This window comes from Podarcis raffonei, chromosome 7 (assembly GCF_027172205.1).
Source record: "Podarcis raffonei isolate rPodRaf1 chromosome 7, rPodRaf1.pri, whole genome shotgun sequence".
NCBI classification, from domain to species: Eukaryota; Metazoa; Chordata; class Lepidosauria; order Squamata; family Lacertidae; genus Podarcis; species Podarcis raffonei.
This window is the reverse complement of record NC_070608.1, coordinates 77,973,775-77,998,736: the sequence shown is the minus strand read 5'-3', so window position 1 is coordinate 77,998,736 and position 24,962 is coordinate 77,973,775. Positions and strand designations below refer to the sequence as shown.

General features: G+C 43.0%; 1 protein-coding gene across 5 annotated transcripts in view; it reads right to left on the bottom strand.

Moving 5' to 3' along the window:
• Positions 1 to 24,962, bottom strand: part of DNAH5 (dynein axonemal heavy chain 5) — a 178,137-nt gene that overhangs the window by 15,770 nt on the left and 137,405 nt on the right. For all 5 annotated transcript variants that reach the window (XM_053397140.1, XM_053397141.1, XM_053397142.1 and 2 more), the window contains 12 exons: positions 21,877 to 22,120; positions 18,961 to 19,075; positions 16,080 to 16,270; positions 15,549 to 15,670; positions 14,632 to 14,781; positions 13,443 to 13,688; positions 11,236 to 11,455; positions 8,915 to 9,120; positions 7,456 to 7,659; positions 5,569 to 5,784; positions 4,286 to 4,498; positions 1,554 to 1,706 (listed from right to left, as the gene is read on the bottom strand). In XM_053397140.1, the coding sequence (XP_053253115.1) occupies positions 1,554 to 1,706; positions 4,286 to 4,498; positions 5,569 to 5,784; positions 7,456 to 7,659; positions 8,915 to 9,120; positions 11,236 to 11,455; positions 13,443 to 13,688; positions 14,632 to 14,781; positions 15,549 to 15,670; positions 16,080 to 16,270; positions 18,961 to 19,075; positions 21,877 to 22,120 (2,280 nt within the window). The remainder of the gene's footprint in view (positions 1 to 1,553; positions 1,707 to 4,285; positions 4,499 to 5,568; positions 5,785 to 7,455; positions 7,660 to 8,914; positions 9,121 to 11,235; positions 11,456 to 13,442; positions 13,689 to 14,631; positions 14,782 to 15,548; positions 15,671 to 16,079; positions 16,271 to 18,960; positions 19,076 to 21,876; positions 22,121 to 24,962) is intronic.

The window sequence follows — 24,962 nt, the reverse complement described above, 5'->3', positions numbered from 1 at the left end:
AAGCAAGGCATGTCAAGTCTGATCCGGAAAAGGCAGTTAACAGAACCCAGAAGTAAAAAGCGAGCTAATTTGAGTATTTCCTGGAGGGACCAAGAGTTAATCCAGTTTCACAAAGTAGACTTTTAATTACTTAATCATCACGTAAGCAGAAGCCCCCATGTCCCTGTGGAAATCACAGGCTAAAGCAACCTCGAAAGAACGAGAAGCGAATACCTGTGGTTCTTCAGATGGTGTTGGGCTGCTTCTCCCATCAGCCACTGCCAGCACGGTGCATGGCATGGGAGGATGGAAGCTGTAGTCCAGCAATCTACAGAGTGTTATGTATATATTATATAAATAAATTTTGATGATATGAAAAGTAGCAGAGTAGCTTACAGCTGGGAAGCTAAATAACTCTTCTTGTTGATTGATAGCGTCTTTGTAAAGACTATAATAATGTCCAGGCTCTTTGTATTCAAAGTGACTTTACTTTCATAAACATCTAACTGGGGGAAAAAATATATATTTGCAATCTCGTGCTTATTCCAGCATGGGTATATTCTCACTTGAATTGTAGACTGAAGTCTACTTACTTAAGACTTATAAACAAAACTGTGTTAAGACTTACACCAGAGTTTTACCTCACTCGGGTCTTACAGTTTCTTATGAAAGATTCTTTACTTTCACCTCAGCAACACTCTCTTTGCTCCTTACAGAGAGATCCTGCACAGGTTTCTCCCTATTAACATTTAGGGATCTTCCTCTGTCTGTTTCACTGTCTTGTTTCACAACACTGTCCTCAGCAGTATCCTGAGAAGCCTCTCTCAGCAGCCCTTCTCCCTCTCTCACAAACACACAGACAGAAGCAGAATGCAGTCAAAAATGACAGTTACTGGAATAACAGTCACAACAGAATGGAATGCCTCTCTCCTTGCCGACTGCATTGCTGTGGGCAGCTTTGGCCTACTTTTATGCCCAGGGAGTGGACCTGAGGGAAGACTGGGTTCCTTGGGTCTGCTCCCCCAAACCCCGCCCCCCGGGCTGCCACGGATAGGGCAATTTGAATTGTGGAGGGACAGCAACAGCTGCTGGAAAAATGGCAAGGCTCCACAGGGAAAGGTGGCGATGCGGCGGACCACAACCGCCACTCACCGTGGAGAGAGGTAAGCAGCCATTATATTAGGATAAATTGTTTGCAAAAATGTGTACGTTAGTCAAAACTGCATACAAATATTTGTTTGTGAAAAAAAATTATGTTAAAATGCTGAAGAATTTCCATACAGATCTTTTTTTTAAAAAACAAATCGCAATTTGCTTCAAACTGTGCAGAACTGATTTAAAGAATGGACACATGGGAAACAGAGAGCTGATATTGACAGATCCATCCATAATGTGGGGTATAACCACACTTCCTATAATTCCTTGGGGGATACCATATGCTTTCAGGAGGCAAAAGCAATTCTTTGCATATGAACAGATATTATTTCTGTTACTATCCATTTCAGATGGTAAGAAAAACATGAACATGAAAAATGCACACACACACACAAGATATTTTAAAGGCTTTCTATAACCTGTCTCATTGCAGTTAAAAATCCTTGCGGGTTGAAAAACCCTGTCATCCAAAAGCAGTTTGGTCGCCCTTCAAAAATCCAACAGTGAAACTGCCGATTCCTTTCAAGAAGCTCAGTAAACCAAAATCCAAGAGTGCTGGAAGCCCAAGATGCCTAGAAAGGGAGACAAAGCAATGTTTTGATGATGTAAAGGCCACAGCCATGTCCCAAAAGATGATCATAGAATTTAGATTCCAAGGCCTACTTCTCACCAAACCTCTAAAAAACACGGGGATAAGGGACCTGTGACCCTCCAAATATTGTCTGATTACAGCTTGCATCAGTCCTACCTCATACGACTTATGTTAGGGGACAATTGGGAGTTGTAGTCTCTCAAAAACTGGAGGCCCACAGGTCCCCCATTCCTTTTGCAACACAACTTTGCAAACCAAATCATCAAGAGCAAGAAGTTGTGTCAGAGTTGTACCACTTCAAATTTGAAATGTCTTTAACATCAGCAGTCACATCTAGACCAAAGGAACATTTCAGACCTGTTCTTGAGTTTGTTTAAAATCTAAAACAGCTTATCTTGTATTCCTTTCTTTGAATTTGTGCTATGTACCGTATTTTTTGCTCCATCGGACACACTTTTTCCCTCCTAAAAAGCAAGGGGAAATGTGTGTGCTTCTTATGGAGCAAATGCAGGGGGGAGGCAGGTGAGAAAGCCCCCAAGAGCCGCACACAAGCTCCGTGCAGCTTTTGCAGGCTTTTCCTCAGGAGGGAGAAGGGACTGACTGGCCGCATCAGTCCCTTCTCCCACCTTGTAATAAAGCCAGTAGAAGCCGCGCAGCCCCTTTAAAGAGCGTGTGGCTTCTGCGGGCTTCTGCAGAAAAGCCTGGAATGCATACAGGCTCTGCTCAGCGCTCCCTTTAAATAATATTTTTTTTCTTGAATTCCCCCTCTAGAAACTAGGTGTGCCTTATCATCAGGTGCACCTTATGGAGCGAAAAATACAGTAGGTTTTTTTAAACCTTTTTGGAAAGGCAATACTAGAGTTTTCACAGCCGAGTCCTCAACTCCTTATTACTGCTGCTTGGCTTTCTTTAAATAGGGCTGTGTCTAAAACTTGCCATTTAGGTTTTCAAACCTTTTTTGTAATCTCAGGGGAGCGTTTCAACCCTGTTCTTGAGTTTGTTTAAAATCATTTAAGGTTTATGTTTTCTCTATTTCCTTCTGAGGAAACTGAATAGTTCAGTGAAACAAGGTTTGAAGCCAACATCCCATTAAGGCTTTATTCAATTCTAGGTTTTTCTAATTTTTTCCTTAAACTTTTTGATTTTTGTTACTTAGTTTAATTCTATAAGATAATATTTCTAGTCGATTACTTCTCGTTTCAGGGATTTTCACAGTATTTCATTTGTTTTGTGTAACTACATAGAAAACAAGCTGTCAGGAAGGAGGCTAGGTTTGGATCCTTCTCCCTGTATGGAGGAACACTAAATCATGTGAGATCTCACCTTTAGTCTAAAGCGGTACAGTCCAGAAAAAGGTTTACCACCTCTTTGAGAATTAGGCCAAGTGGATTTATAAGATTATGCTGTCCATGTGTTAAGTGCGTTTTAAAAAATCGTTGTAGAACAGGGATTGGGAACATATAACTCTTCAGATGTTGAACGCCATTAGCTCCAGTCAACCTGGCCAATTGGGAGATATAGTCTAGAAACATCTGGATGGCTTCAGGTTTTACCTTCCTTCTGTAGACTCTACAGACACTGAATAGATCTGACAGGAACAATGTGGGGGAGGGGGAAATCACATTTTACCATCCCTCCCATGTGATCTAGGATTCAGAGTGGCATAAGATCAGGGACGGATTTAGGTTTGATGAGGCCCATAGCTACTGAAGGTAATGGGGCCCTTTATATGTCGAGCTGCCCTTTGTCAACAACAAATTGTTGCTGTTTTTTGTGTTGAATGTATGCTATATGGTAATTTATGGACCTAATACGTATCTAAAGCCATTTGCACATAACAAAATATGTATTGTAAGTAATTGTTGAACTGAAATACAATTAAGAAGAAGTGATATTTTAGGGAGCAGGCTAGCAGACAGGGCCCATTACTTACATCACAGGAGCCTACACAACACAAAACACTTGCTATATGTAGGTTTTATTTTATTTGTTTTTTTATCTTATATTTTGGAAATGTACATCCAGGTGTTTTTTTTCCTTTAATTTTTTTTGGGGCCCCCAAGAGAGTGGGGCCCTAAGCTATAGCTTGTTTAGCTTATACATAAATCCGGCACTGCATAAGATACAACCATGCTGTCCAGTGTGGTGTAGTGGTTAAGAGCGGTGGACTCGTAATCTGGGGAACCAGGTTCGCGTCTCCGCTCCTCCACTCCTCCACATGCAGCTGCTGGGTGACCTTGGGCTAGTCACACTTCTCTGAAGTCTCTCAGCCCCACTCACCTCACAGAGTGTTTGTTGTGGGGGAGGAAGGGAAAGGAGACTGTTAGCCACTTTGAGACTCCTTTGGGTAGTGATAAAGCAGGATATCAAATCCAAACTCCTCTTCCTCTTCAGGTAGGGCAAAATGAGTCATAAAGTCAGTCATAAAGAGTCCATTTCAGAAGTGTATGCATGTTTAGATGCTCTGGAGCACATGATGACTAAATACAGCATATTTAGTGCAGAAGATTGATGATCTAACACATTTTTTTCCCCAGTGAAGGAAATAGTACCACCAACCTTCCTCCAGCGTTCAGGAATCCTTGCATCGTACATACAATCCAAAGCATCTCTGAGGTTCTCGCTCATGATGATGGTCCCATCAATGGCAAGTTTGAGGTCTGTCAGAGTGTTCCGCACCAGAGCAATAATCCTCTGCATTCTATCGATCTCCTGTCGCAGGAAGATGTTCATAGGCTGGAATGGGCCCATTTGCTGCAGCCTTTCCTTTACCTGACATGAGAACACAGAATACAGCAAGCTGCCAGGAGTTGTAAACAGCTTCTGTACTAACTTAGATAAGTTTTAATTGAGTAGAAGGGGAGGCAGGAGGAGGCAAGCAGGATAGTACTTTAGGCTGGGTGCATGAACCACATTTTCATCCCCTCTTTGAACCTGAAACATTTTGCAGCTGCAACTCATTCCTCAGCAGCTGGATTTATTTTATTTTATTTAAAAAAACATATCTATACTTTTCAAGTTTATACATTTCACTGGTTTTATAATCATTTTGACATTTCAAAGCTTGACTTCCTTCCCCTTCTTTCTGCGGGTCCTTCAATTTATTTTTAATATCTTCTGCATATCCAAATTACGGTAACTTAATTTGCTCATTTATTCATCGTCTTTAAATATATACTCTTGTGAAGCTGCAGGTTATTACAATAATCCTGCCAATGTTCTTATCTGTTTACAATTTATCTGTAAATATTCAATACTGTATACCATTTCCATTCACACACACACACACACACACACATATATATATATGTTATCTTGATTTCTTATTCTTCCAGTAAGCCATTTCTGCATATTCCATAAGTTTTCTATCCATTCTTCCTTTGCTGGGACTTCTGCTTCTTTCCATTCTTGAGCAAGTAACATTCTTGCCACTGTAGTAGCATACATGAATAAGTTTCTATACAGTTTAGGTAGTTCTGTCACTATAACTCCCCAAAGAAAAGCTTCTGGCTGTTTTTTTTACAAAGGTTATTTTAAACATCCTTTTCATTTCATTATATATCATTTCCCAGTAAGCTTTAACCTTACTACAAGACCGTCACATATGATAAAAAGAACCTTCTTTCCCCTTACATTTCCAACACGTATTTGATTTAGATTTATACATTTTTGCCAATTTACTTGGTGTTAGATACCATTGCTATATAATTTTCTCTTAGACCATATCAGCAGCTGGATTTTTTAATGTAAAAAAATCCAAAAACAAACCCAGAATAGAAAGCCTTTCTTTCAACTGGGCAAGTCTGCAGAGAAAGCAAACTCACCTGATTTTAGACACCTACCTCAAATGGAATGTAGTCGGGAGGAAGTTTCTCCACCATATCATCAGCCAATCGAGCAACCACAGCCTCTCTGGTCTCACCTCCTCCACTGGAGCTGTCTTTGGGTTGGATGCTGAGGATGGTGTCCAACACATCTTTTGCAAGTTTGCTCTGGTAAGTAATGTCAGCATTGGGGTGCAACCCAAAGACTTCTGGCGTATCGTAAGCAGGCAAACCCTAGGTGGTTAAATATAAAGGTAAAGTCCAGAAGATTAAGAAATGCAAGCTTTATGAAGATAGGTGGCCAGTGTGTGTGTGTGTGTGTGTGTGTGTGTGTGTGCAGGATAGGTTTTCAATATGAACCAGATTTCCCCCTCTTTGCTTTCAAATAGAAGAGGAATGTCATCTTTGAAGAAAAAACAAATAAAACAATTACCGTATTTTTCGCTCTATAAGACGTACTTTTTCCCTTCTAAAAAGTAAGGAGAAATGTGTGTGCATCTTATGGAGCGAATGCAGGCTGCGCAGCTATCCCAGAAGCCAGAACAGCAAGAGGGATCGCTGCGCAGCGATCCCTCTTGCTGTTCTGGCTTCTGGGATTCAGAATATTTCTTTTCTTGTTTTTCTCCTCCAAAAACTAGGTGCGTCTTATGTTCTCCTGCGTCTTATAGAATGAAAAATGGGGTAGGTATCACCATGTTCATATCTTACTGATAAAAGCCTTTACATTACATTTTGAAAAGGTCAGGGAAATAGGATATTGGAGTACAAAAGAATAATTCAAATAGATGCAATTTAAAAGTCATGGCACTGGTATGCACATATCCAGGGCTTTTTTTCAGCCAGAACTTGCCAGACCTCAGTTCCAGCACCTCTCTGGTGGGCGCCATTGCCGTTTTATGAGAACAAGGGAGGTGTTCATGGTGAGTTCTGGCATCTCTTTTTCTAGAAAAATAGCACTGAAGTATCCACTAAATATATGAACTTTTGAATTGGTCTCTTACATGGTTTGTAAGAGTGCAGCAGTTCAGCTAATAATGCCTTCCATAAACACTTTCAAGAAACCCTTGAGTGAAGCAGGAGAATAATAATAATAGTACTTGACATGTGTATAACACTTTCAAACGTTCAAAAGGCCCTGCTCGCACTATTTATTTGTAATCCTTATAGCAATCCTTCAAAGTATGTCAGTTTATCCCCTCCTCACCCCTACTATAGAGGGGGGGGTTGAGGTTGAGAGAGTAGCTTGCCTAAGGCCACATAGTAAAGGACCCCTGGACAGTTAAGTCCAGTCAAAGGCAACTATGGGGTTGCGGCGCTCATCTCGCTTTTCAGGCTGAGGGAGCTGGCGTTTGTCCACAGACATCTTTCCGGGTCATGTGGCCAGCATGACTAAACCGCTTATGGAGCAACGGGACACCGTGACGGAAACCAGAGTGCACAGAATACCTATTTATTTACTTGCACTGGTGTGCTTTCGAACTGCTAGGTTGGCAGAAGCTAGGGCAGAGCTCACCCCATCATGGGGATTCAAACCACTGACTTTCTGATCGGCAAGCCCAAGAGGCTCAGTGGTTTAGACCACAGCACCACCCGCATCCCACTTAGTAAATCATGACACAGGCAAGATTCAAATTGGTGACTTCCTGATCAGCAGTACAAATTTGTATCTGCCCACTAATAACAAATTCCACCCATCTCTACATCTAGGCATAGAGTCCTTTATATTTGAGACACCCTTGTGTATGTCCTCAGCTTTCCCACCTACGGGAAACAGAATTTGCCTATGGGAAACTAAATTAAAGAGCCAGTAAAGCAGTAGAGTGGCCTCACAAAGGAGAGAAAACAAATTCCGACAGTTCCTCTCTTAGGTTTTCCTTCTGAGAAGTTGCTGCTAACTATACAAACCTGTATATACTGAAGATACTGGTCCAGCGCAGCACACTTGGGTATGCTGTAACCTTTGTAGAAGGAGAAGTCCTGGCCAAACATGTTTTCGCTGAACCACACTTTAGCAAACGTGTTGAGCAGCCTTTTGTCATAGTCATCCGTAACTCGGCCACCATACTGAATCTCCCCTATCATGTAACGAACAGTATTCCAAGACACACCCTGAAACAAAAACAGAAAAGGGTGCGGCATGATTTCATGCAGCAGGACACTAAAAATGTGTGTGTGTGTCTATATATTGATGGATATAAATATGCTGATTTTGAAAATTCTGAGACTTCTGAGAGTCAAACTTGAACCATTGCAGTCAGATCACTTCCCCAATCCATCTCCCGACCCCTCAAGACCTGTTTCTTCACCCTACATAATCTGATCTCCATCATTTTGCAGTAGATGAAACTCTAGTATTACATCTGCTCAACAACCAAAGCTTTTTCCCCCCCTCCCACTCTTATTTCAAAGCTATTTTTGTCTCTGTATCAGGAAGGCACCAGGCCAAATTGGTTGCCAATAAATATTGCTGCAGATATTTCTGGGAGCATAGTCTTTCTGATGAGTGGCTCTTCTCCAAGTTTGTTAATTGTCTTACTTTAAATGTTGTGAGGTTCTGAAGCCCTTTTAAAATGTGTTTTTTTGGGGTGGGGCGGTTATTGGGTTGTTGTTTTTATTTTGATTGTGTATTTTGTGCTTTTATATTTTGATTTTACTCTGTGAACTGCCCCAAGACCTCCCAGTATAGGGCAATATATAAATTCAATAAATAATAATAATAAATAAGTTAGGCAGCAGCATAGATGGTAAGAGTGCAGAGAGTGTTGAAGTCTCCACTCTGCACATCAAAGTTAATGGGCCTTTAATCTAAGTTTTAAAGGTGATGGTAAATGCACCAAATTCAAAAGGTGCTAGATTTTGACCACGAGGAAAGAACTGGGTGCACATTCTCTCCCAATTCTTCCTCTGCAACCACATGCACCCGATGTCATATGACACGAGGCAGATATAAATGTGGCTGTGATTGGCCCTCAAAGGTGTGACAGCCCTAGTTAGGCCCACGTGCCATAGGTCACCACTGATCAACTTATACATGGACGTAGAAGGAAGAATCCATTTGCTGAAACAACAATTTAATTGTCCACACTACAGTGTACCACGGGTTAATTTGTTCCGGAAGTCCGTTCTTAACCTGAAATTGTTCTTAACCTGAAGCACCACTTTAACTAATGGGGCCTCCCGCTGCCGCCGTGCTGCCAGAGCACAATTTCTGTTTCCATCCTGAAGCAAAGTTCTTAACCTGAAGCACTATTTCTGGGTTAGCGGAGTCTGTAACCTGAAGCGTATGTAACCTGAAGCGTATGTAACCTGAGGTACCACTGTGTTTTAAATACCACCTAAGTTGCTAAACTGCAGAGCCAAGTACCTTTTTGATGTCCATGTCATCCAAATGGTTCTGAACAAACTGCACTGTGGCATTGAAATCAGCTTGGTTGAACTCGTAAGGAATGTTCCATCCCAGAGGTCCAAATTTCCTCCTTTCCTGGACCGTGGAGTGTAGGAAGGCTACAGCGTACAGCATTGGTTTCCACTGAACCATGTTGCTGATATCCAACAGATCCTGACTCACACCTGTTACAAAGACACTTCTACATAATATCCATAACACCAGAGGAGTGGCCATGTTAGTCTCATGCAGCAACATACCATGAAGAGTCATGTCCCACCTTAAAGATGAACACATTTATTATGGAATAATGAACTCAAACCCACTTTGTCAAATGCGTGGATCTTAGCTGCCACGCACATAAAGGAGAAGGTTGTATTGTGGGAGTTGAATGGCAATTTGATGCAAAAATGACATGTGGTAAGCTTACAAAAATGTTAAATAGGTACACCTTTCATAGTAGCAGATGGGTGATAATTTGAACAGCATTACTGAGATGAATTAGGAACTTTAGTTTTTATAGTGCCTTATTTGTTGTTGTTGTTGTTTAGTTGTTTAGTCGTGTCCGACTCTTCGTGACCCCATGGACCAGAGCACGCCAGGCACCTCTGTCCTCCACTACCTCCCGCAGTTTGGTCAGACTCATGTTTGTGGCTTCGAGAACACTATCCAACCATCTCATCCTCTGTCGCCCCCTTCTCCTTGAGCCCTCCATCTTTCCCAGCATCAGTGTCTTCTCCAGGGAGTCTTCTCTTCTCATGAGGTGGCCAAAGTACTGGAGCCTCAGCTTCACAATCTGTCCTTCCAGTGAGCACTCAGGGCTGATTTCCTTAAGAATGGATGCGTTTGATCTTCTTGCAGTCCATGGGACTCTCAAGAGTCTTCTCCAGCACCATAATTCAAAAGCATCTATTCTTCGGCGATCAGCCTTCTTTATGGTCCAGCTCTCACTTCCATACATCACTACTGGGAAAACCATGGCTTTAACTATACGGACCTTTGTTGGCAAGGTGACGTCTCTACTTCTCAAGATGCTGTCTAGGCCTGTCATTGCCCTTCTCCCAAGAAGCAGGCGTCTTTTAATTTCGTGGCTGCTGTCACCATCTGCAGTGATCATGGAGCCCAAGAAAGTAAAATCTCTCACTGCCTCCATTTCTTCCCCTTCTATTTGCCAGGAGGTGATGGGACCAGTGGCCATGATCTTCGTTTTTTTGATGTTGAGCCTCAGACCATATTTTGCGCTCTCCTCTTTCACCCTCATTAAAAGGTTCTTTAATTCCTCCTCACTTTCTGCCATCAAGGTTGTGTCATCTGCATATCTGAGGTTGTTGATATTTCTTCCGGCAATCTTAATTCCAGCTTGGGATTCATCCAGCTCAGCCTTTCGCATGATGTATTCTGCGTATAAATTAAATAAGCAGGGAGACAAAATACAGCCTTGTCGTACGCCTTTCCCAATTTTGAACCAATCAGTTGTTCCATATCCAGTTCTAACTGTAGCTTCTTGTCCCACATAGAGATTTCTCAGGAGACAGATGAGGTGATCAGGCACTCCCATTTCTTTAAGAACTTGCCATAGTTTGCTGTGGTCGACACAGTCAAAGGCTTTTGCATAGTCAATGAAGCAGAAGTAGATGTCTTTCTGGAACTCTCTAGCTTTCTCCATAATCCAGCGCATGTTTGCAATTTGGTCTCTGGTTCCTCTGCCTCTTCTAAATCCAGCTTGCACTTCTGGGAGTTCTCGGTCCACATACTGCTTGAGCCTTCCTTGTAGAATTTTAAGCATAACCTTGCTAACGTGTGAAATGAGTGCAATTGTGCGGTAGTTGGAGCATTCTTTGGCACTGCCCTTCTTTGGGATTGGGATGTAGACTGATCTTCTCCAATCTTCTGGCCACTGCTGAGTTTTCCAAATTTGCTGGCATATTGAGTGTAGCACCTTAACAGCATCATCTTTTAAAATTTTAAATAGTTCAGCTGGAATACCATCACTTCCACTGTGGAAGTAGTGGAAGTGCCTTATAAGAGGACCATATTATAGCAAGGTACTTACATTTTGTTTTCTAGAGCTACATTTGTTAGTCCTATTCCATTTCTTCAAATACTTCCATATGACAACCACTTGTACAAAAATAATATACATCACTGTGTTTTTTAAGGACCCAGACTAAATATTTAAATATATGCACAGAGTGTAATTCCTTGTAGGAACTGATCACTCATGATGCCCCTATTAAAAGCTACTGGGGGGGTGGAATCGCAGAGATACTGAAGGGGAGAGGGAAAAGCAAGTCCCTCACCTCCATAGGTTCTCTTCAGGCCAGCTTTGAGTCCTTGGGGAGGCTCATTGGTGAATTTTATAGACATCTGTAGAAGGGTGATGGGGAAATGCTTGTGGACCTCCGTAGTCATCCACAGACGGAAGGCCTCGTGAACATTTTCTGTTTCAACAATCGTGTCCATCAACTCATCCATAAAGTCAAGACCCAGGTGACAATTCTGCAAAAGCGCCCATCCACCCTAAGAAAGGGAAAGCATTGAAGAAACTTGATTTGATATTCATTTTGGAAGTCAACACAATCCAAACCAATTTCGCGATTGTTTTCTGCTGGTGATACTACAGTTCATATGCCTGCAAAGCTGTCCTAATTCTTTTCAATGCCAATGTGCATCCTTTTCTTGCTCTCCGCCCTCATACAGATGTAGACCAAGCCCAACCAAGCTCAGCCTCGAACCTCCTTCTCCCCAATCTGGGTGGATGTTCAAACTCTTACCATGTAGATTCTGTTCTTGAAAGAATATACTGTTCAATTAGAGGCAATTAACTTTATTTGGGGGACGGGGAATTAATTCAAACATGAACAACCAGCTGACTATTCAACCTAACAGGCAGCACACAAATGTATGTCTCTACAAACAACAGTACAAATAGCAACAGAGTTTATAGTCTTGGTCAGGCTTCCTCAAACTCGGCCCTCTGGCTGTTTTGGGACTACAACTCCCATCATCCCTGGCTAACAGGACCCTTGGTCAGGGATGATGGGAATTGTAGTCCCAAAACAGCCAGAGGGCCGAGTTTGCCTATGCCTGGTCTTGGTTTTTCCTGTTGAAATTCCTCTCTCCTACCAAAGCTGGCAATTCCATTGTCACTAGTGAGGGTAACTCATGTGAATATATCTAGCCTTAGATGGAAAAGAACAATTGGTCTTACCTGAAGAGCAGATTTGATAGGTTGCTGATGACCTGAATGGATTGGGTATGATCCTGTCACGTGATGAGATTATGCCCAGCCCATTTACGGCATCAGCAACCTACTCAATCTAGACATTATAGCAAGTGCATGAGTGCCAAACTGGCCATTCAACATCCAATTTAAAAACTCCATTGAAGTTGACTACATGGAGATGGCAGAAATGACTGGCAGAATCCGGGACCAGGGAGAAGAATTGATGGAAGAGGATTGGAAAAAGTTCAAGAACTATCTACAAAAATATTGTAAAATGTTTGAGTGTTAAAATGATGTGGGATGTGAAGGTAACATGGCATATGGGATATGGTTAAAAGAGCTATGAAAAGAAAAATTTAAAAAAAAAGAAAAGGGGGGTATGACTAGAAAAATATTATGTCAAAGTATATAAGGTGGAGTAAAGGATTAAGATAAGGGAAATTAGAGACATAATAAGTGGAAATATATAATTATAAACGAGGTTGAAAAAAGGGTTAGAATTTGCTGGATTTGACGGAAGAAAGAGGAATACAAAAAAGGGAGATGTGAGGAGGTCAGGAAAGAGGGATATGGAATGTTGAAACTTAAAAGTGGAATTTTCTTTTCTTTTTCTTCTTGTTCTTGTTAAGTGTGTATTTTTTGTCTGTTGTTTATGTTCTGTTATATGTGATGTGATTTCTTGTTTTTTATGTTTTTATGCTTTGTAAAACTTTAATAAACATTTATTAAAAAAAAAATAAAAACTCCATTGAAGAAGAGTCTGCCACTCTCTGAGGGAATCTGTTGCACTGTCAAACAGCTTACCTTCAGAAAGTTCTTTTTGATATTTAGTTGGAAAAAGGTTTCCACCCCTGCATTACTGTGAGCACGTGAATGGAAGCAATAAAGCCACACCATTTCCCATTCTCTCACTTGTAATGTGCATTTGTCAATTCCTTGCCCCACTTCTTAAGCAGCCATGAGAGTAGGGAAACTCACGACATGATAACATCATGCCTCCCACTGTAGGCTACCATTCTAACTAGGAAGTAAGCCCCTCGAACACAATGGGACTTAATTCTGAGTAATCTCACACAGCATCATGTCTCAAGTTTACTAGACATTACCAGGAGAAGGTGGTGTGAAGCTGTTTCTGTTGGTGGCACAAGGTCTCTGTAGGAACCAATTCTGCATGGATCAGCAGCCAATTATGCCTAGCCTAACCCATGTTGATGACCGATAAAATCCTGGAAAAATTCAAAGACTGATCTGCACTAAAAGAAAGTAGAGAATTTGTCTCACGTGTGCCATAGTTTGCTGCAGAAGTTTGCGGGCATGAACCTCCTGCCCTTGGCCCATGGACACATAGCGTGTCTCAATCTTCAGCCTCTTCCCCAGAGCAATGATGAAATCAGTGGGATCGGAGCCCATGGAAAGGAAGCAGATGAGAGGAGTGCGAGGATCGGATTCTTCCCAAGTCTTCTCCAAATCTAAGATGACCCCTTCTGCATATTTCTCCCCCATGGTATCCATAATGTACTTCCTAGCCTAGTGGAAAAGAAAAGGAGATGTGCACCAGTTTTCCCACACTGATTTTCATACCAAGTTTTCAGTTCTTACGAGACATCAAACCATGGATACAACTATATATCTCAAGAAACACAGGTTCCCATCTTCATGTCTTCCTGGTAATACAGGATATTGGTGGGTGGGCATTTTTGGAGCATCAGCAGGTAAGAGAGGTGCTGTTGGGAATGGGAAAGATTCCTGCTGTGTTGGACTGCAGGAGCTTTGACATGTAAGGATCTCTTCGCTTATAATGCTCACTTTAGAACTGCTTTGAGGCCCCCCTCCGTCGGCATTCTATTCCCATCCTAGTCAAAGCTTTTGTGATGGCCTGTGAATCCGATTCAGAGGCTGAACCGGAGGAATCCCAGCCTGCACAGGAGTCCCCGCCTCCAGGGCCGGCTGAACTGGGGCAGGGCCTTGATTCTGAAGCGCCTGCACCTGTGCCGGATCCTCAGGAGCAGGCACCAGGTGAACCCACTCTGGCTCCGGAGGGGGTTGAGGACACAGTGCCTACAGGTGCGCCTCTCCCAGCCCTGTCAGGGGAAGGTGAGTCTTCCCCTGGGTCCAGTAACCCTCCAGCCTCTCCTGAGCTGCAGAGGCTCGAGGCGGAGGGAACTGGTTTCTCCCAGGAGGAGTCCTCACCTTAAGGCCAGGAGAGGTGGGTCTCCTGGGGGCCGGGACTGCCCCAAGCCTCAGAGAAGATAAAGGCCAGTCAGCCCGGTCCCAGGTTGCGGGAGCAAAGTCGTTGAAGAGCTGTTTTGGCCAGCACCCAGTCCTGTTCCCCCAGAGTTCCTGTCCTTGCCCGGCTCCTCGCTTTGGACCCCACTTCGCCCGTGGAGGACTGTCTGCCGACCCTCGACTCAGGTCCTGGACCTCGCCCCACGGTAACCTCCCCCCGGGACCAGCACAGCTTTTGGCCCACCTGAGCTATCGTTCTATCAGGACACCAAGACCTTATGAGGAGGAGGCGTCTGAAGCAGTCCAGAGCTTGGTCATAACCACTGGGAACAAGTTCTTCTTCTGGTTTCTCCTTATCAAACCAGATTTTCCACTGTTTTTCTGTCCGTGAGATCTATTAAGAACAAATACGGGAATATGTTTATTAAATAGCATAGATAGCAAGATTTATTTATTTTTTAGTTTCAGATATCTTAATGGAGGACTAGGGGTGTCCCTTTCTAGAAAACGTCCATGCTAATGGCAGCATCACATCTTGACCACTGTCATGCGCTTTGTGCATTCCCACTCTTGAAGACACCTCAGAAACTTCACTTGGTCCCAAGTGTGACAGTATGGCTTTTGTCTTAGGCAAGCCTCATGAGCATATTGCATCAATGCTTCAAGAGCTTCATTGGGTACCAGTTAGTTTTTGAGCTAAATTTAAGGAGCTGTGTAGCCTTGGACAGCCAGGGCCTGGGATATCTGAAGGAATGTCTTCTTCCATATATTCATCCCTGGGCTTTGGGATCTGTAAATGTTTTTATGGTTGCCACCATCGTGGAAGATGAGACTAGTCTCTATTTGCAAGAGGACCTTTTCAGTAGTGGTCCCACAATTTTGGAATTCCCTTCTTTTGAAAATGGTCCACCAGAAACAGAAAATCTGCTTCCGAAACATCTGTTCAGCATGGAGATTGAGGCCTTCCAACACGATTGTCTTAACACATGCCAGTCAAATGGAAAATACATTTTGAGGCAGGCTTGGACTTCACTTTTCTAGGTTCACATCAGCAGTTCCTCTGAAGCATAAAAGGCATGTGACATTGAAATATCTACAGAATCCTTCAAGAGAATGAAACGTGTCACACTGCTTAATCCTTGCCTCCTGTCAATCACCTACTTGGTCAAGAACATCTGAAAATTGTCTCAGTTTACTGAGCTCCACCAAGTTCAGCCAAGTCATATCCAGGATCCATCTAGCCGGTTTAGGTGGACAAGCTTTCAGATCCAAAGAAGCACCACCTGAAAAAAGACATTACAGCAAAAACCAGTTGAAAAGAGCTACTAAATATATAAAGTCAGATATTTAAAATTCTATTCATGGTGGATGGGCTGTGACTGCGCTGCCCATTTCCCATGGCACAATTGCCCCACCTGTACCTCATGTGTTGGACTTTGCGTAGAGGCCTACACCGGCATACTGGCATTCTCCATATCCCCTACTGTAGAGATGGGGGGCCTGTAGTCCTCCAGATGTTCCCAGACTACAATTCCCATGACATCCATTCCTAGCACAGGCTGAGGCTGATGGGAGTTGTAGTCTAATGAAATCTGGAGGGCAACAGGTTGCCTGCCACGTTGCATGGAGAATTTGAACATTTGCACCGGGTTGGAACACAGTAAGTTGCACATTTTATGCAGTAGCTCTGACCTTTAATCAGGGTCAAGAACTCCTCGTGCTTCACTTTGCCCCGCTGTAAGTCAATCTTCAAGGTGAGGAGCAATGTGAACAGGAACTTGTGCTCCTCATAAAGCCCTCGTGCAGCGTACTTATATACTTCATAGGTCATATGCTCAATGATATTTGCTATTCTCTTGCTCGTAATGGGGCTCTTGACAGACCTGTTCAAAAGAAAGTGGGGAAAGGAGAGAATGAAAGCGTAATCTACTGCCATTGGTGAGGTTTTTGAAAGCCTTTTCTTCTGAAAAGAAAGCATTTTCAAAGCTGCACTTCATAAGCCCGAACATGTGCAGAAACAGGCAGTCACAGTGGCCAAATCGACATATAAGCTGCTCAGTCACCGTGATCCAACAGAACTCTTACTACACTAGACCTAGTAAGGGAGCTAAGCTTACTACTTACTATGACCATGCGGGTGGCTCTGTGGTCTAAACCACTGAGCCTCCTGGGCTTGCCGATCAGAAGGTCAGCGGTTCAAATCCCTGTGACGGGGTGAGCTCCCGTTGCTCTGTCCCAGCTCCTGCCAACCTAGCAGTTCGAAAGCACGCCAGTGCAAGTAGATAAATAGCTACTGCTGAGGCGGGAAGATAAACAGCATTTCCATGCACTCTGGTTTCTGTCATGGTGTCCCGTTGCGCCATAAGCGGTTTCGTCATGCTGGCCACATGACCCGGAAAGCTGTCTGTGGACAAACACCAGCTCCCTCGGCCTGAAAGTGAGATGAGCGCCACAACCTCATAGTCGCCTTTGACTGGACTTAACCATCCAGGGGTCCTTTACCTTTTACCTTTGGACCTAGTAAGGGAGCTAAACTACTTTATCAATAGATGGAAGGGCACAGTATTTCGGCTTCAAATACTGAAATGTATTATCTTTATCCTTATCTGTTCTGCCTGATTATTATTTTTTAAGAAAACCTGGCACAGGTGAGAAGCTTGTGAAGACAGAGTTCTATCTAATAAAGTCACCCCACTGCGCCACCAACTGCTACTGACCCACTGGTTCCTTCCAACGAAGGTAAACTCAAGGGCCAGCAACAGGCCCATCACACACATTACTGTGTGTCTGCCTGCTGATCATATGGACAAATAAGTGAAGGGCAAGCAGTTATTTTGCCCTTTAGAGACAAATTGCTTCTGGTTAACCAGGGTCCCCTAATCTCTGTGGACGACATATTATTCAGTTGCCTCTGAAGTGATTTCCCCGTCTTAAACAACGGAAGCTCAAGCCTTTGAACGCAGCTTTAAGCTTCCGATGTCAGTACACAGCTTAAGAGGATTTTTGTTTTCCGGGTAGGATTTCTGTTTCCTTTCATTACATTGCTCACTATCTCTCCCAAGCTCACGATAGTTTTGAGACAAACACTGGGAGAAGACTCCAGCCCTTGAGAGGGATAGAGCGGGGAAGCTTAGCAGATGCAATCAGGAATTTACTTAAACTGAGAAATTGTGTGGAAATCAATACAAAAAGGATTGTACTATAATGACAGCATTAGGTTACTTTGCCCATTCAATGGCAAACGCAAACACAGGGGAAATAGTCATCAAGCGAAACCAAAGACTGTAGATTTTCAGACAGTTAAGACAAATGATAGTGCTGTTATGGATCACGGTTTGTGCACTGTTTACCCTATCCTGCTGTCATTTCTGGTCAAATGGATTTGCTAAGTTTTTGTGCAATGTCCACAACATGCCAAACAAAAACAGTGGCGCAAAGTGAATGAAGGAACACTCCAAACGATGCTGGCTTCCTTGCATCACGTCCAACTCCTTGAAAACAGTCTGGCCATCTGATTATATACTGTTATGAGAACTGGAAGGTCTCAAATACAGAATAAATATTCATAAATGCACACATATCTAAATATATGAACCACGCGTCTGAAATAGTATGGGAGAGCAATCCTGAAGCCATTCTGACTCTCCCAATGACCTGAAATATTCCTCTGCTGTAAGGGAGGCAAATGGGGAAAAGCCTTCCCATTGTCTTTTTGCTTGCATATCCTGTCTTATGGGCATATTTGTGTATGAATAGGGTAAGCCTGTGACCTGGATTTAGGAACTGAAGTATTAACCATCACAAAAGAATGGCCAGGCTGCCCAGGTAATGCAACCAGCGACCATTATCAGGTATCCTGGCAGACAGGATTTCTGCCATAGACCACCTCCTTCTGTGATGTATGCATGATGTTTTGGGGGGGGCTACCGGGACGCAGGTTAAACCACAGAGCATAGGACTTGCTGATCAGAAGGTTGGCGGTTCGAATCTCCGCGACGGGGTGAGCTCCTGTTGCTTGGTCCCTGCTCCTGCCAACCTAGCAGTTCAAAAGCACCTCAAAGTGCAAGTAGATAAATAGGTACCGCTCCGGCGGGAAGGTAAACGGAGTTTCCGTGCACTGCTCTGGTTCACCAGAAGCGGTTTAGTCATGCTGGCCACATGACTCGGAAGCTGTACACCGGATCTCTCGGCCAATAAAGCGAGATGAGCGCCGCAACCCCAGAGTCAGTCACGACTGGACCTAATGGTCAGGGGTCCCTTTACCTTTACCTTGGGTTACAGGGTGGGCCATTTCAAAAGTCTATATAAGGGCTTGCACACCATTGTTCAGGGTTCATCTCCCTCTGTGTGTGGTGAGTGGGGACTCTGTTGCAACAGGTCCTTTAATAAAGATCATACTTACTAGCCGCTTTGCTTCTCAATATACTCTGGCTGGCCTGTTTTCTGCTACAGATAGGGAACCCACTTAAGGACTCTATACAGGCTCCAGAATACCCCATAAGGGAAAGGGAGCAGTTTTTCTTATAACAATACCAATCCCCAGAAAGGGAAAGATCTCACTTGTCATAGTTACCTAGCAAGGGAAAGGTCAAACAGGCCCAAGAACTGTCGGAGTGAAGTCTGATACATGACATTGACCATACTCATCTCGGTTATCAGGAAATAGAGAATGCTTCCTCTTGTTGCAACTGGAGAAAAGAAAAGTTGGATATGATCAAAATACAGAATGCAATACAAAAGCGGGTGGTCTTCTTATGGACAAATAATAGCATGTTGTTCATGGTTAACAGAGGGCTCATTTGCACCACTTTTTCCAGGTACAAGTCCAGGCTTTAGAGCTCTGTTGATGAATTTTATTTTATTTTTTGTCCCAGCACTTTCCCCAGGAAAAACCCATATTTTACTGCTGTTTGCTCCAATTCAGAGGTAAAACATGGGTTTTCCCAGGCAAAGCACTGGGACAAAAAGAAGAAGAAGAAGAAGAACACTTGGATATGGGTCACAAAAGGAAGTCTGAACGAGACCTGATAGAACATTGTTTTCAGCAATAAACCCCACTGCCTATATACTGCAAATAGAAAAATTCCAGACCTCTTTCTTTCTGTCTTAATGCTTTGCAGCAAGCCACACATCCACCTATTTTAAAACTGCAGTGCGTGCTCCAGATTTCTGCTTTTCTGTTCCATGGGTGAAATTCCACTAATACACCAATTCAGGAAGTCGCAGAAAAGCAATGCATCGCAATGATGGCATGAACCCCAGAATTCTGGGAGTTCAGCCACTGGATTTTTGAAGTGTGCACTTCCATATCTATTTTTAATCAGGGCACTATGGGGTTTGGGAACCTGTTTCAGGTTGCAGCACATCTGAAGAGGCCACCCAGGCAGGTTGGATAAATGGAGAAGGTAGAGGCAGGGTCAGAACCCTTGCAGAAATATCTTAGACTCTGGCAATCAGCAATGAGATTGGCAGCCTGATCCATTCCAAAATCAATTTACAGTTCAGATCATTTTCCGAATCTCCAATGGGCATTCAGCAAAATAATCCAGTTTCTATACATTTTTTCCAGTGTGGATTAAGCCAAGAGCATCTATCACAGATACAGCTCTCCCTCCAGTGGCTTCTCAACAAAGAGCACGAGAGATGCAACATCAACACAGTAATAACGCTTTGCTGAATCTCTACTGTTCTGAACAGACTTCCTTGTTGTTGTTTTTATAACTAACTGCTTTTCTTACTTTTATAACTGTATATTATATTATGGCAATCTGCCTGGGACCATATGGTGATGGGTAAGTAAAAAAAAGATCTCATAAATAAAATAAAGTAAAACAAGATAAAATAAAATCCACCATTGGATAAATCTTATAATGGACTTCATACATAAGACTATACGTAATATGTAGATGTAACAAAGGTGTAGAACATTTTTGGCCTGGCAGCCAGCCTTGTGAGACATGGACCACTTATAAACACCAACTCCTCGAATGATTTCATCAATGGTGTCTCTGAAATTTTTTACACATCACTTGGAAAGACAGGCGGACTAATGCCAGTGTATTGGAAGAAGCAAAGATCACCAGTGACGAAGCAATGATTCTTCAACATCAACTTCGTTGGACTGGTTGTGTTGTGTGGATGCCTGATTATCGTCTTCCAAAGTAACTACTTTATTAAACTTAAGCTTAAAAATGGAAAGCATAATGCTGGTGGTCAACAAAAGAGGTTTAAAGACTCTCTCAAGGAAAATCTAAAAAAATGTAGTATAAACAGTGACAACTGGGAAACAATGGCCTGCGAGTGCTCCAATTGGAGAACAGCCTTTACCAAAGGTGTCTTGGGTTTTGAATTACAGAAAGGTAGCCGTGTTGGTCTGCCATAGTCAAAACAAAAAAATTTTTTCCTTCCAGTAGCACCTTAAAGACCAACTAAGTTAGTTCTTGGTATGAGCTTTCGTGTGCATGCACACTTCTTCAGATACACTGGGTTTTGAAGACACTCAAACTCAGGACGAAAGGGAGAAACGTGTTAAGAGGAAGGCATGCTTGGCAAACCCTCACAGTGATCAACTCCTACCTGGAAACCTATGTCCCCACTGTGGAAGAATGTGTGGATCCAGAATTAGCCCCCACAGTCACTTCCGGACTCACTGTTAAGAGACAATCTTACTCGGCTATGAGTGATCACCAAAGAAGAAGAAGATCTCTCTCTACTTCTGCAGACAGGTGGGTGGTGAAGGCCACTGCCAAAGTGTTTTTGCACAGCACTTTCCAAGTGCCCAACACCAGCTGGTTGACAGGCACTTGGGAACAGCAGCAGAAGGGGCTTGAACCCTGCTTTCTTCTGGGATTGGCTGCATGATTGAATTCCACGTGAGGAACTTGGTCATGCAGCTGTTCCATTAAGGATGAACTCCCTGCCCCTTAGATGATGGGTGTTGACTTCAACCACGCTCCCTGCAGGGTTCAGCTGTGCGACCAAGTTCCCCACAGGGACCTCTGTCATGCAACCGATCCACAGATGTCATCAGGTGTGGGGCAGGTGGGCATGGTTTGTGGGAAATGGCCTTATGGGCCAAACTGGGTCCCATGCCAGGCCACAACTAGCTCACAAGCTACAGAGTCCACACCCTGCAGTAAGTACATACAGATAAATTAAAACAAATCGGTTGGGAGTGAAGAGGAGAAAAATAGAAGACACATTTTCAAGTACCCCATGGAATGGTGAAAGTATGTACTGATGAGGATGGAAGGATGCAGCAATGCTATGGATTGATCGTATGGGCAAAGTGAAGTGGGACCAGGAAAACATCAATTCCCGAAACTATAGACCTGCCAGACACTATTTTCAAAGACTAACACATCTCTGTATTAGCTATATAATCTAGTTTTTCCCATGTTTCCATATTGTCATCTCCCAGCTCCAATCATGATTCTGACCACTGACTTAAGACAGTTGGGTCACCATCACTAGAGGGCATTCTGCTCACCAGGTCTGTATTCCTCTCGGGCTGAATTAATCTGTACTTCAGTCTCTGCAGAAATTTGCAATTTCTGTGTCACCTCCTCTGCCGTCTTCTTTGTGTTGCTAAGTACAATGATGAGACTCTCATCTTCTACCAGAGAGCCTTGTGTGCTTGTCAGCCGGTACAGCAAGTTATCTTCCAGTTCTTTCATCTTTCTTTTGTTAGCAGTCACATCTTCCATCAGATCCGTTCTCTCTTTCTCCAGCTCCTGTTAAAGTTCACCATGAAGCCACACATCAGTGAAATGCTTTGTCAGAAGCAGGCTCATTAACGTATACAATACACAAAGTCAAAAGTATAGGCAGTGCAGTAATGGGTATAGCAGGCAATGTAACTGAGACCCCAAATGTGGCTTTCCATATATGATTTTTGGACTCCACTTCCCATTAGCCCCAGCCAGCATGGCAAATGGACAGGGGTTATAGGAGCTGTAGTTTATAATAATGTCTAGATGAGAACAGCTTTCCCCTTCCCCTTTCTACAGGTATGCCTTGATACCTGATTTGTTATTTCCACTAGGAACATGCATGAAATCCAGACTCTGAAGAAAACCCAAGTGGCCTGCAGAACTCATCCTTGCAAGGATGGAGAGGTCCAGCCCATCAATGTGGCAAAGACCATTTCAAAGCCTCAGACCAAACCAGATCTCACTGTAGCCTTATTAGACTTTACCGATCGGTTGGGTGAGTGTTGCTCCCGGAGAGGGAGGAAAGAGTCAAAAGACACCGAGGTTGCTTCGGAGAAAGAGTTATTTATTTCTGCTCTCCGGAGCAGCAGAAAGGCACTTGCGTGGTCAGTTCACAGCAAGAGCACTTAAAGAGTGGTTACACACAGCTTATATACCCTTTCTGGTCCCCTTGCCCCCTCCCCAGGAATCCAGCCACGTCAGCTTATACACGTAAGTTGACATCCATGACCATAAACAGATGTTCCTGTTCCTATACTCTTGACCATAAAAGGATGTTCCTGTTCCTGTATTCCTTATCTTGGGGTAAGAAGGTCACCAACTTTAAGAGCACTCCTGGCGCCATCCCCGAGCGTGGGGGTGTCTTGCAAGGTCTGTGTGTCAGTGTGTCAGGATATTTACAACCTACAAGATAAAATAAGCCCCAGCTCTGCCATCCCGTCTCCACTTCGGAACTGACAAGGCCATCCATTAAGCGTCACAGACTGATAGAGCTTTGTTTATACAGCTGGGTTCCTGTTATACATTGGCTCAAGTGCTCAAGTTAATGGATTTTAGCTAATGGACCCTTGGAGAAGGAAAAATGGGGATTTGGGGGCCCGTTTCAAACTGACTGCACAGTCAGGTTTTAGATTTGAGAAACCCATTCCTTCATCACTTCACATAGTGTTTCTGAAACAAAGCCCACTGGAACTTGATGGGTCCAATTTCACTCCCAGAAATGGAGCCACTTGCAAGTGGAACCGGATAATCCGTCCTGAACTCCAGATGGAATTAAATCTCCTGCATTCCTAGTTCTAGCAGATCTTGAACACTATGGAATCCATGGCAAGCACTTCACTAGGTAACCAAACTAGATGGTGTGGCAGCTGTCATGTCACAACACCATGGAAAAAATTCTGGAGTTTTCCCATCCACACTGCAATGACTGATCTTACAAGCAACCTGTTATGCTACATAATATTTATGCTTGGATAAAACACTACAATAGATCCAACTGTTGCACAGACAGGAATGATTAATTTCACATTGTTAGTGCCATCAAAAAGTTAATTTGCATCTAATTCAAAAGTGGGCTTCATTCTGCAGGATGTGACTTGACCATAACGAGCTAAAAAATCTTCCTGCATGGAAGACAGACCTATGGCATGTACAATCTGCAGAAACAAAAGGAAATGTAATTGGGGATTGTGAAAGTAATTTATGAGAATTATGAGCTTTCTTTGGACAAGCCGTGATAGGAAATCTGAACATTAAAAATGCAAATACCTTTGAAGCAAAGGATGAAAAGGTAATCCAGAAAGAAATGAGGGAACATTTGCTCATTTCATTTGTTTTAATTAGTTTCCATTTCAAGATGAAAAGGTTGCAGAGGCAAGACGTCCCCAGAATACAAACAGGTGTAATTGCAACATTCTAGCACGTGATCTCATGCCTACAAGGTTTTCTTTTCTTCTTCTTTTTTTTTTTTTTTTTGGACAACAGCAGTAATTTTCACATGCAACATTATATATGTGTGTGTCTGTGTGTGTGTGTGTGTATAGTCATTCTAGTACTATACTCCAAACATCATTGTGCAAGACAATCTCATTTTAATGTAGACATGTTACACGCCACTGCGTAACATAACCTGCTAAGCGAGACACTTAAAGAAAGTATTAAAACTGGAAGCACAGATGTAGCCCATTACACAAATTTCCAAAACTGATACGCTCTTCAGCAAAGCCTCAATGAAGCGATTTTTTAATGAGTTGATTGCCACAAGTCAACAACAGTTAAAAGCATTAATGGGGGGCATGGGGAGGTCAATGCATACTATCTTATGTCACTATGGTTTGTAGGGCAAGCACAAACCATGGTTTGTCAACTCAGGTACAATGGTTGCCTGAACCAGGAAGTCACAGAAGAGATGGGAGGGCTCAAACCCTCCCAACAGCTAAACCATGGTTTGGTCATTATGTCAGAACCAACAGAATGTCTGGTACACAGCCAGGAAGAAGAATATTCTTTTCCTTACACATTGTGATACTGAAAAGCTTGTAAAATAGCAACGTGGTCATCATTACTTCCTGCTTCTTGGGAAACCTAGTTCTAGGATGAGGCTACCAATGTCCCACTTTGAAGTTTGTGAAAAACTGTGTCCTGTAGTGGTTAAACAGGTTTAGGGATGAAGGTTTGGTGTGGCCTTAACCTCTCAAGGTTAATAAAGATGGATGAGATTTTGAAATATTGTGTGAAAGGAAAATGCTTGTGATGGCCATTCTTCTTCAAACCTTATCAGGTGCAATCCCAGGGTCAAGGCAGCCTTTGGGGCAAGGAATGATCACTCGGCTGTAGATAGTATGCTTTGAATATGTCTTACACA